The sequence below is a fragment of the Phalacrocorax aristotelis genome, chromosome 2 (assembly GCF_949628215.1).
Source record: "Phalacrocorax aristotelis chromosome 2, bGulAri2.1, whole genome shotgun sequence".
In the NCBI taxonomy this organism is placed as follows: domain Eukaryota; kingdom Metazoa; phylum Chordata; class Aves; order Suliformes; family Phalacrocoracidae; genus Phalacrocorax; species Phalacrocorax aristotelis.
The window spans coordinates 27,150,053-27,162,197 of NC_134277.1; the positions used below are offsets into that span (position 1 = coordinate 27,150,053).

At 43.4% G+C, this 12,145-nt stretch overlaps 1 protein-coding gene across 1 annotated transcript in view; it reads left to right on the forward strand.

The window, feature by feature from the left end:
- LOC142052571 (putative acyl-CoA dehydrogenase 6) overlaps positions 1-12,145 on the forward strand; it is a 92,808-nt gene that overhangs the window by 10,923 nt on the left and 69,740 nt on the right. Inside the window, exon 2 of the mRNA XM_075082848.1 lies at positions 8,666-8,786. Within this exon, the coding sequence (XP_074938949.1) occupies positions 8,666-8,786 (121 nt within the window). The remainder of the gene's footprint in view (positions 1-8,665; positions 8,787-12,145) is intronic.

A 12,145-nucleotide genomic window follows, 5' to 3' on the forward strand; every position in this document is an offset into this window, starting at 1 on the left:
AGAGAAGAGATCAGCACCTGCCCCTCTGCTTTTCCTTATGAGGAAGCTGCAGACCACAATGAGGTCTGCCCTCAATCTCCTCCAAGCTGAACAAACCAAGTGACTTTAGCTGTCCTTCTAAACCCTTCACCAACTTTGTGGCCCTCCTCTGGACACTCTCTAGTAGCTTTGTATCCTTAACATACTGTGGTGTCCAAACTGGAGCTGAGCAGGACAATCACCTCCCTCAACCACCTGCAATACAGCACTTGATGCACCCCAGGACTCAGTTGGCCCTCTTGGCTGCCAGAGCACACTGTTGCCTCATGTTCAACGTGCTGTCAGCCAGAACCCCCAGGTCCCTCTCTGCGGGGCTGTTCTCCAGCCTCTCATTGCCCAGTCTCTAGGTACATCCAGGGTTGCTGTGCCCCAGATGCAAAATCTGGCACTTGCCCTTGTTAGACTTCATATGGTTGGTGATTGCCCAGCTATCCAGTTTGTCTGGATCTCTCTGCAGGGCCTCTCTGCCCTCGAGAGTGTCAACAGCTCCTCCCAACTTTGTGTTGTCAGCAAACTTAATTAGTATTCCTTCCAGTCCTGCATCCAAGTCATTTGTGAAGAGATTAGAGAGTACTGGCCCTAAGATGGATCCCTGTGGAACCCTGCTAGTGACCAGCCACCAGCTCAATGTAATCCCACTTACTATGACCCTTGGTGCCCAACCCACTAGCCAATTGCTCATCCACTGCATTATGTGTTTATCCAGCTGTATGCTGGACATTTTGTCCAGGAGGATACTGTGAGAGACAGTGTCGAAAGCTTTACTGAAATCCATAAAGATTACATTGACTGGCTTCCCTTGGTCAACTAGGTGGGTAACCTTGTCATAGAAGGAAGTTAAGTTTGTTAAGCAGGACTTTCCCCTCGTGAACCCATGCTGGCTGGGACCAATGACTGCGTTGTCTTTTGGGTGCTTTTCAATAACTCCCAGACTAATCTTCTCCATAATTTTGCCAGGCACAGAAGTGAGAATGACAGGGCTGTTGTTATTGGGGTCATCCATTTTGCCCTTCTTGAAGACTGGGACAACATTTGCCAGCTTCCAGTCAACTGGCACCTCTCCAGATTCCCAGGAGAATCTGGAGATTGAAAATTCAAAGTAGAGTAACAAAACGTTTTGAAAAAAAATGTTTCCAGTAATCATAGAAAAATATGGAAAGAAATCATAGCTGTTTTATTTCAAAAGTTTATGTTAAAGTTTAGACCACACTCTCTAGATTCATTGCTACTAGCTGTAAAGTTTTAAGTTAGACAGATACTTAAATACTGTGTTTTTTTCCTGCTCTTTCCTCCATATTCTATGTGCTGCGCTCACATTATTGTTTAGTATCTTGATGGTGGCTTGAAAATATTGAGGCTTTACAAGGAACTGCTGTCTAGATTATAATTTTATAACTTGTTGGTTTGGCGTTTGTGAAATGAATCATGCTGCTTTAAAAAGCTTAGGTCATTTTTGTTCTTTAATTATCTGGATATTCTGCTTTTAGGACTTTTTTTTCTGCCAAGTGTTTTTCACAGGGTCATGAAATGGATGTCTACACTTAAATTGAACTTTTTCAATTCAACCCTGCATCGTTGTGGAAAATGTTTCCTTGGCATGTTCCCAGCAACAGTCTGATGACAGCTCAGAGTACAGAAGTTTCCATATTGTCGTTGAGGCCCAGTCCCAAATCCCGTACTCAAATAGGGCAAGTTCTTCAGTGACAACTCTTGTAGACAGTCATTTGTCCAGGTATGGCATCATGTGTTTGGCTGGGTAGTCAACTACAGAGTAAGAGGTGCAGATCATATCCAAATGCCAAATCTTCCATGCTGTGGGCAAGAGAGAGACTTGCCTTCCTCATGCAAAGGGGAGAAATGTTTTGGCAGCATCTAGGATGTCTGCCACCTTGACAGGACCCCTTGCGTAGCGGTGAGTAATTTTTTACATAGATTTCCTAGGTGAGTCCTAATCAATAAGAGCGTGTATGTTTTTATAAGAGAAAGAATGAAGGCTATCTCCCTTGTTTCAACTAGTATTTAAAAAAGCCGCCAAAAAAGCCCCAAAAATCCAAAACAAGAAAAATCCAATCCCCAGAAGACAGTCCTGCAAAACTTCCTGGAAATATTCACCCTGTGGTGGTGATGCATCCTGAAAGAGGGAGTGATACGTTGCCGCTTTGCTCCCCAGATCACTTCAGACTTCAGGCAAGCGGGTAATATTGGATTTTGGTTGCCAGAAGAAAGTGCACTGAATAACTTCATATGAGCAGGCAAGGTTAGCACTGCAGGGACCATTTTCTGCTTGCTGTGTGGTTAAATCATCCTCATGTGATGGGGTTATTTTTAACCTGTTGTGGTGTTCTGAGTCCCATACTGCCCTTGTTTCTGCGCATGATGTCATTGGAGACCGAATGGTTGCCACCACCAGGTTGGGTGATTCATGTACTCGGGCAGCTCCTGGCTTCTGCTGGGGTCTCCTAGCACACATCATGGGGACTGGAAGCACCGGAGCAGCTGCCGTCCTGCCAGCGCTGGAGGGACCTCACGAGTGCAGGAGGGGTGGCAGGACCCTGCTGTGCCCACCATGAGACATCCTCATCAGCAAGGTGCTATGGCAGAAGCACCAGTCTCTCCACAGCCTCTCTAGTAGGTAGCAGCTACGAGGAGCTGACCACCTTCTCCCACCCACCTGGATTTGCCCCAGTTCTGTTGTGAATGTGTTTCCACATCCCAGACTTCTTCCCTGTGCCCTTTCCCTAACTTTCTGAAGAGTATTACTGGGAAAGGATTGGCCACCAAACTTTGCTGAGGGCTTTGGAGGAGTTGTGAGGGAGTCAAGGAGGGCCATGGCCTCCAAGCCCAGCAGCAAGAAGAAATAGGGAATGTACGCTGGAAAACTCATTCTGGTGTGCTTGCAATGCATTCCTCGGGGGGACCCAAATGCAGACCAACATGAGGGAAATTAACAGCTGCTGTTTGGACATATAAGGCCCCCCTGAAGAGTGGCTGAGAGCACCTGCACAGGCTGCGGTGCGGTGGCTGGTGAGGAGCTCACTGATGGGGTCCTGGCTGCCTTGCGAGTGAGGGGTGGCTTTTGGTGGCCAGGTTTGGTAGCACCCATGGGTGGCCCATGGGCGTGACTGCCTCAGCTCTGCCTTACGTCTAAGGTAGCTAAAGCGCTACCTTGTTCTCAACACTGGCATCCCTATGATGCTGAGTTGTCTCACAGTGCAGTCATTGCTACCAGTGGTTGTGAATAAAAGTACAAGGAGGAATGTTGTTTTGTGGGCTGTTAATTATTTTCTTTAGTTATTGTTGGTGTTGAAGGCAAAGGACTCTCTGGTCTGTTACCTCCTTCCTTTCAAGTCAGTGTTATGCTAATATCTAGATATAACCACTGAAGAACTGTTATTAGTGGTTTGTTGCTTATTTATTTGCCTTTTTGTTACATTAAAGATCCCATTAATTGTGTCATCTTTGGTTGTTATATTAATAGAGCTAAGTTCAATTACTGTAACTTGATTTAAAGGGAAAAAATGCTGGTCGTAACATAATATGGTACATTTATGTGGCACCACTAAATCCACTTAATCTTAATAAAAAATACCTTTTTCTCAGACATTTTCTTTTGCTTTTCTAGTAAGTCAGTCTAATCTCAGCTTAGGTATAACTGCTCACACGAAGCTTTAGTAAAAATTTGTGCCATTTTGTAAAAATTCAGTTTATTGTTTTCTTCTCAGAATTCATCATCTTGCTAATTGTGTGCTGAAATACACTATCACTGTAAAGTATTAGAAGGGATAGATATAAGAGATATTGTGTGTAGAAGTGGTATGGCCTTTAATTTCTGATTTGAATTGCTTGATAGAAGGTGAACTTGCTGGTGAATAATGGAAAGAAATCTTTAATTGCTGTAAAGGACATCTGTAGCCACTCTCAGTACCCAAATTAATTCAATTCCAGTTTCTACTGTTGTAGAAATAGTGTATTTATTTTAGACTATAGTAAGAATTAAATGTCAATTGCTAATGTTTCTGGGTAGGTGCTGGTACAATATCAGCACTAAATACTGAACATCATGTGAAAGAAAATCCCCAAATGTGCATTTTTGGTGTTTGTTTTTTTTTTTAAATTTATTTAGATAGTGTACTAACTTGCAGTGGGAAATAATCAAAACATGCAACTATCTGCCAGGGTTTTGGCAAGATATTTTCATTGCTCTGGTGTAGAGAGAAATTAGAGTAATCTATAACAAACAAACAAAAAAGTCTGAATTTCTGTCTCTATCCTTTCCCCAACCCTGCCACAGCATTTTCTCATTCCCGGGCAGGAAGCTGCAGGTGTTGTTTTCACAAAACTTTGTCAAGACTATTTTAAATAAAAACACTTCTATTTTTCTTACCATCATTCAACACAAAGTGAGTTTGTTGGCTCAGTCAGCTTCTGACTGGGCAAACTTCCACAGTGTTTTTTGAAATAATTCACGGCTGATACCAGCCCTGAAGCCATTCTTTCAGAGGCTCCCCAGACAGAAGTCTGAGCTCTTGCTGTGATGCGAGCTAAACCAATGCTGCCTCCAGAACTGAGTTCTTCAGGTTTCCATCTTCATGGTTCAGATGAAGCAGCCTGAGAAAAACACTGGTCCCATACATGACTTACTATCCCCTCTCTGTCAGGAAAAAAAACAATTTCTGCTGTGGTTTACTCATACTTTGTCAGCAGGTGGGAAGGATATATGGCTCCTAAATCAGCTTTACATCCCAAATACCATTGAGGTTTGGCCAGCTAGATCAGGAATATCTGTCAGATAGCATCTGTTGCATGCCATGTTAAAATATTTCTACTGAGAGGAGTTTTAGGTCTTGGTATAGTCAGTGTCTATACCAATGAAGCACATCTAAATGCTATCACCCATCATTTCCACACGTCTCATGGTAAAGCATATGTAAAAATGAGCAGACTAGTTGCTGACCTACTGCTGAAACCTTGCCTCTGTATACTTGTCAAACACTGGATGTATACCTTATGATTTAGGTTAAGGTGCCTGCATAATTTATGCCTGCAGTTCCTAGTGTTTGCTTCTAAAAGCAAAAAAAAAAATTAATTCAAAATTAATTAGCCAAGTTCTAAATTAATTCAAGCATGTAATATTTCTCTAGGGCACAGATGTGAGGAATTGGCCAAAGCCAAGGGAAGGGGCAAATTAAATGGTTAGGTATGCAGCATTATTTGACCTGCATTGACATAAATCTGTCTTTAGCAATGTTTTAACCACACGTTAATTGCATGTGTTCCTTCAGCCATTGGTGGCTTGGCCCTTTGAAAAATCCCTGTTTCGGTTTGCTTTTATTTGAAGAGATGATAATATACAATAATTAGTCCCAAAGCATCAGCCACTTGACCAGCACTGCAGTTCTCCAGTAATATGAGTTATGTTTGTATGTGATAGTATATGGGGAAGTGTTTCCCCAAATCCCCTCTCTCATCCAAGCTGTCTGCCCTCTGATTTCCCTGCAGGCTGCTCCTCCCCTCTGACTCTCTGCAAATTATCTGAGGATGTGTGTTTTCTGAAGGTTTATTTTGAGGAATGGTACTTTTAAAAGAATGAGATTGCATGCCTGAAAGTATTATTTATCATTGTAAATGTTGTGTGAATTTTGCAAACAATTTGTGTCTAAAGTGGAAAAAGCTTTTGACAGAACCTATTTAATTTCTTTGCAAAAATACCGTTTTAAAGTGGATGGTCCAGTGGCTAAGAAACAACTGTGGATATCAGTATCTGGACTGTGATATTAATTTTTTTTTTTTTTTTGACTTAGAGGCATTCACTGTTTATGGTTTGTGCAGCAAGGCTGTCTTCATGTTTTCTGTTGTCTTATGCAAGGATGATCTTGTTTTACTCAACACGGCAAACTTCACCTGGTAATAATTAAACTTTGGCTCTGGCAAACAATTTGAGTTTTATTCAAAGGCACAGGAGCAAGCATCTGCAGAAATCATGTAAAACCACTTCTCTAACGCCTTAGTTATTCTTCTGACTCCATTTAACTTCAAAGGTAGCTTTGTATGTAGGCTGTGAACCATTTGGCTTGGTACCAGCCATAAGAAGCACAAAACTCTGTTAGTACATTCACTTCATACTTTTGCCAAGATCCATCAAAATCCTGGGATAACCTCCTGTACGTACTTCATAACCTCTTTCAGGCATTTCCCTGGATGTTACCTGATAAGCATTACCAGATATTATTATAAACCATCAAAAAGGCGTTTCACCACCTGTAACTCAACATTGAGGGTCAGCATCCTAGAATCTGAGCATCTAGGATATGGCAGCATAGAAGCTACATGTGGGCTCTCCTAGGTAGTGTCCTGGTGAGTATTTTGTTGCTATTGGTCATGAGGCCTACATTATTCAGTATAAGAGAGGGAGAAGGATGATAATTACTGAATGAGTTGAACATCCAGTGTACAAATTTCTCAGAATTTGGTGAGAGAAGTGAAAAAGTTATTTTTCTGTTACCAACAGCAAAGTATCCTTACTTCTGTGGCAGACTGGGAACCAGAAAGCAGCCATATATGGGCTGAAATTCTCCAATGAATGTGCAATAAATAGTTTAGAAGAAGGCTCCACAGGGTCTCATGAGCACAGCAGTTTGGGAGGGAGAGGAGTCTATTTCAAGCTCAAGAAATAGCACCACAGGACGGACTTAGTGTGGAGAAACGACTTAGAGGAGCAAGTTCTTAAAATAACAAATTCTCTCTTTGCGAAATAGCGTAGCAGTAAAATTGTGGTCACGGATTAAAGGCATTAACTTTCTGTTGGGAATTGGGAATTGGTATTTGGTTTGGTGAGGTTTCGTTTGGGGGAAGGAGGATGGCTTTTCTGTTTTCTATTTGGACCCTCTTGTACGTGCTGACCCAGGTGCATGGCACACTTGGTGGCACGGCAGAAGCAGCCTGTGCCAACCCCTGGTTTGGCTTGTGGAGGTAGACAGCGGTGAGCACTATAAAACTGACTCCTTTTGAGAGCTATTGAAACTGCGTCTACCTCATGCCAGACTGGTAGGCATGGGGAGCAAGAACAAGGCGGCAGAAGTGCAAACACCTGGTGCACCCTGCAGTGTGGGGCTGTTTGGTACGTGCTGGGAGTTACTCCCAGGCTTAGAGGTCAGCTGCAAAACTGCAGGTTGCCCATTTTGGTCCCTTCCCACACCTGTGGAAATCTGGGACTTTGTGGGGTGAGATGTCCCACCCTTGTGCTCTGAAACCTGGAAGTGTTAATGCAGTGACTGTACTCCAGCAGTGTTTTGTTTGCAACAGCTGGAAGGGAAGACAGCAGCCTGAACAGGGCAAGGGCAGTAGCCAGGCAGCTTAGGACACTGACTTTTGGGAGGTGTGTAGCAATAGCCCAGTTGAGAGTTGCCCAGGGACTAGACTTGGAAATGCTGTAAAATCTAGAAGATGACCAGTTTTTTCCAGTACATCTGTTGCAGACCCTGGGGAAGTCTAAATGCAGAGTGGACACATGTGCCCTGAATAGTGCTAACATCCCTGAGAGCATTTCAGGGAAAGGGTGGAGAGGTGATGTCTCTTCTACTTGCCTGTCTTGTATACCATGTGTGGTGATCACGAACAGCTCATCAACCTTCTTTGGCAAGGTCCCTCTGAGGACAGTCCAGGTTTCCCTTCCTGTCACTTTCTAGAAACTGTACCAAGAAAGGTAACAAATGGTGAGGGGAAACTGCCACTTTCCTAGGTCTTGAGAGGCTTAAACCAGCTTTGATGTCTCCCTGTTGTAGTAGTTGTAGTTGCTAAAAGAAATATTTATATTTGATTCATTGCATCTGTGGTAGTAGTTGTGGGTGGGTGGAGAATAAGGACATCCTACAGGAAGTAAGAAAATTAATGTGCTTTCAAAATTTTCCTGTACCTTTCTTTTTTTACTTTCTAAATTAAAGATTTTAGACATAAGTAGTCAAAGGTCTTTCTGTAGGAATGTCTGTGTTAATAAGAGTGGCTGATATGCCGGAATGCTGTGCTGCCATTCAGTGAGACCTGGACAGGCTGGAGAGCTGGGCCGAGGGGAACCTCATGAAATTCAACAAGAGCAAGTGCAAGGTCTTGCACATGGGGAGGAACAACCCCATGCACCAGTACAGGCTGGGGGCTGAACTACTGGAAAGCAGCTCCGCTGAGAAGAACCTGGGAGTGCTGGTGGATGACAGGTTGACCCTGAGCCAGCACTGTGCCCTTGTGGCCAAGGCGGCCAACAGTGTCCTGGGCTGCATTAAAAGCAGTGTGGCCAGCAGGTCGAGGGAGGTTATCCTCTCCCTCTACTCTGCCCTAGTGAGACCACATCTGGAGTACTGTGTCCAGTTTTGGGCCCCCCCAGTTTAAGAAGGGTGTGGAACTGCTTGAGCAAGTCCAGCGGAGAGCTACGAAGATGATCAGGGGACTGGAGCATCTACCTTATGAGGACACGGTTTGTTTAGCCTGGAGAAGGGAAGACTGAAGGGGGAATCTTATAAATGCTTATAAATATCTAAAGGGTGGGTGTCAAGAGGATGGGGCCGGACTCTTTTCAGTGGTGCCCAACATTCTGTGATTCTGTGAATAACTTTTAAAATTTAATTTTCAAATCTAGATCATCGACAAGGAGATTAATCCCTTTGTGGACAAGTGGGAAGAGGAAGGACAGTTCCCAGCACATAAAGTATTTAAAATCCTGGGACAGGCTGGATTCCTTGGTGTGGATAAGCCAACAGGTAGGAGAGTGTGTAACTCCTGTGTGTTGATGTTGATGGTGATAGACTCATTATATCATCTCAAATAACTTTTGCCCCAAATTAAAACATGGTTCAGAATTCAGTGCAGAGTTTCAGTCACAGGCATGCTGGTTACCAACTGTTCAAGTACAGAAAATGATGTTGCCGAGTACTCAAGTTGGTATTCTCCTAAACAGAAATGTTAAAACCAATGTGATTGTTATTTTAAAGTCAGTGAAATGAACATCACTTCAATTTTCAACATACAATCTGTATAATGACTTTTATCTTGACATGTATGGAATAATCTTTATCCTTACTACAGAAACCACAATTTGAAGGCAGTGAAACTGCTGTAAGATTTGGCCTATTATACTTCCTTAACCTGTAACCTCTACATCACTGTAATGTATTCTGTCTCGCCATTCAGAGGATGAGGTTTGTGTGGGTTTTAGACCATTATATCCTAGACTGTCTTTAAACTGCACTATTCCAGCGTACAGAAGCATGTACAGAACAAGAAGCTGATGATACACACAGGAAGGACAGAGCAGGTTTCATGTGTACACATATTTATTGGTAAGGGAAAAAGTCAAGAAGTCCAGAGGAGTAGGAGGTATTTCTGCTCTTCAACTAAAATACATATTCCCCTAGGTTTTTTGTTTGTATGTGATGTAATGTATAATTGTTTTCTTTTCAAATGCTATTGTTACGTGTTCCTGTCAGAATTGTCTCGGGTTTTTTTCTCTCCATTTTCTTATTCGTAGTTAAAAAGTTTAAATCAAAAGAAAGTTTGTGTAAGCAAAACCTTTGACAATCTTGGTGAATTCAGAGCAACCCAAAGTGACAACATTTGGACAGTTAACTGCAGATAATCATCTATATGGAGCAACTCGCACAACCTTAGCTGTGCCACACCACATCATTATGTTGCCAAGGGACAGGGTTTGAACCGTGGAACAAATTATGTCTTTCTACCACTTACTTTCAGAGAAATTTTTTCCTCTTGAAATGAACTTTCATGTCCTTATACATTCCAGTGTGGAAGGTTTTTTTCTCTAACTGTTCAGCTGTTGGAGCTTGCAGAACTGTTTAGCTGTGATTGTCTGACAAATCCAATTAGGTCTGAGCCGGTATTTCTTTACAAAAATGCTTACAGTTTGAGTTTTATACAGTAAGATGTATTTAAAGGACAAATAGGATTACTGGGGAGGGAGAAACCACCTCTGCCTTCTGCTACAATTGTTTGATAGGCAGATTTGAAATCTGTCTCAGTGGGGTCTCCTTCACACTGCTAATATTCACGTTGGTTGTAATAATGGTGTGTCGTATTGCTGCCTGATTACAGCCCTGTCTTGTTATATACATCTCATGGCATGTGGAGGCCTTGGCTGGGGTAAGGAACCTCAGTGCTGAGCACGCTGCGCATAAAGTATTGTGGAGGTGGGAACTTTGTATGACACACAAAATAGCTAGGACAAGAAATAACGTGAGTGAAATCTAGCAAAGAAGGGACTTGCAGAGGCAAAGGTGTGCACAGCAGGTTGCATGCACTGACTACGCTTGTTATACTCATGATTGAGAATATTTTAGCCTTGGCTTTGATGCTTGTGTCTAGCTGTTGATCTAATTTGTTGAGCCTCTGCAGCTGGATTTTAAAAAAGCTATAAAAAAAAGGATAAAAGTCTCAGTCATGCATGGTCAGTCTCAGTTCATCTTCTGGAACAAGGTATTGTTGGGTAACAGAAAAATGTACCAACTCCCTGTGAGATCACAGAATCACAGAACCACAGAATGGCAGGGGTTGGAAGGGACCTCTGAGGATCATCTTGTCCAACCCCCCTGCTTGAGCAGGCACACCCAGAGCAGGGGGCACAGGAACGCATCCAGGCGGGGTTTGAATGTCTCCAGGGAAGGAGACTCCACAACCTCCCTGGGCAGCCTCTTCCAGTGCTCTGTCGTCATCACAGGAAAGAAGTTTTTTCTCACGTTTAGCTGGAACTTCCTGTGTTCCAACTTGTTGTGCCCATCATCCCTTGTGCTGTCATTGGGCACCACTGAAAAGAGCCTAGTCCCATCATCCTGACACCCACCCTTTAGGTATTTATAGGTATTGATGAGATCCTTCCTCAGTCTTCTCTTGTCCAGGCTGAACAAACACAATACTCTCAGCCTTTCCTCATAAGGTAGATGCTCCAGTCCCCTGATCATCTTCGTAGCTCTCCACTGGACTTGCTCAAGCAGTTCCACACCCTTCTTAAACTGGGGGGGCCCAAAACTGGACACAGTACTCCAGATGTGGTCTCACTAGGGCAGGGTAGAGGGAGAGGATAACCTCCCTCGACCTGCTGGCCACACTGCTTTTAATGCAGCCCAGGACACTGTTGGCCGCCTTGGCCACAAGGGCACATTGCTGGCTCAGGGTCAACCTGTCATCCACCAGCACTCCCAGGTTCTTCTCAGCGGAGCTGCTTTCCAGTAGTTCAGCCCCCAGCCTGTACTGGTGCATGGGGTTGTTCCTCCCCATGTGCAGGACCTTGCACTTGCTCTTGTTGAATTTCATGAGGTTCCCCTCGGCCCAGCTCTCCAGCCTGTCCAGGTCTCACTGAATGGCAGCACAGCCTTCTGGTATATCAGCCTCTCCTCCCAGCTTGGTATCATATGCCTTTGCAGCATTCAGTTGTGCAATAGAATGTCACCAGATCGAGCTTTGCCCTGTAACGGTATAGTACCACCAGGCACATCCCCAAAGTACTGAAACTTTCTCATGATGCCAAATGAAAGTCAAGTGTGTAGCAGCATAGTTTCAACAGCAGGACTTTGGCAAAGCCTGAAATTCTTCATCCTTCTACAGAGTGCTTATGCTTGCTTGTGATTGTGATTAGTGTGTACCGGTAGTAGTAATTTAAAATAAAATTGTGCTTAGCCACTTCTATTATTTAACTGCTGTGTGCAGAGGAAGAGAGACATTAAGAGATTTGAAGAAGCCAAGAGCAGCTGGGAGCTTTGGGGGAGGGGAGAGGAGTTTGGGAGAGGTATGGAGAAGAGAGGTTAAGTGATTTGAGGAGAGCATTCACAATGCGGAGCCATGTCGGTAACAACCTGCCCTACTTTCTCTTTCCAGCACAAACCAAAATTACAATTCTCATGCTGTATCCCTTCAAACCCAGATCATAAAGCATTCTGTTTAAAGAAGACTAAGTTTTTCAAGTGAATTCACTTTAGTAGCAACTACAATTTTGAAATATAAAGTTTTTCTGATTTTGTTTTCCAGGGTCATTCTGTCGAGTATTTTCGCCCCCTCCCTCCCTGCTCTAAAATTAATTATAACGCTTTCTGATTGGGCAGAAACGGGTCAC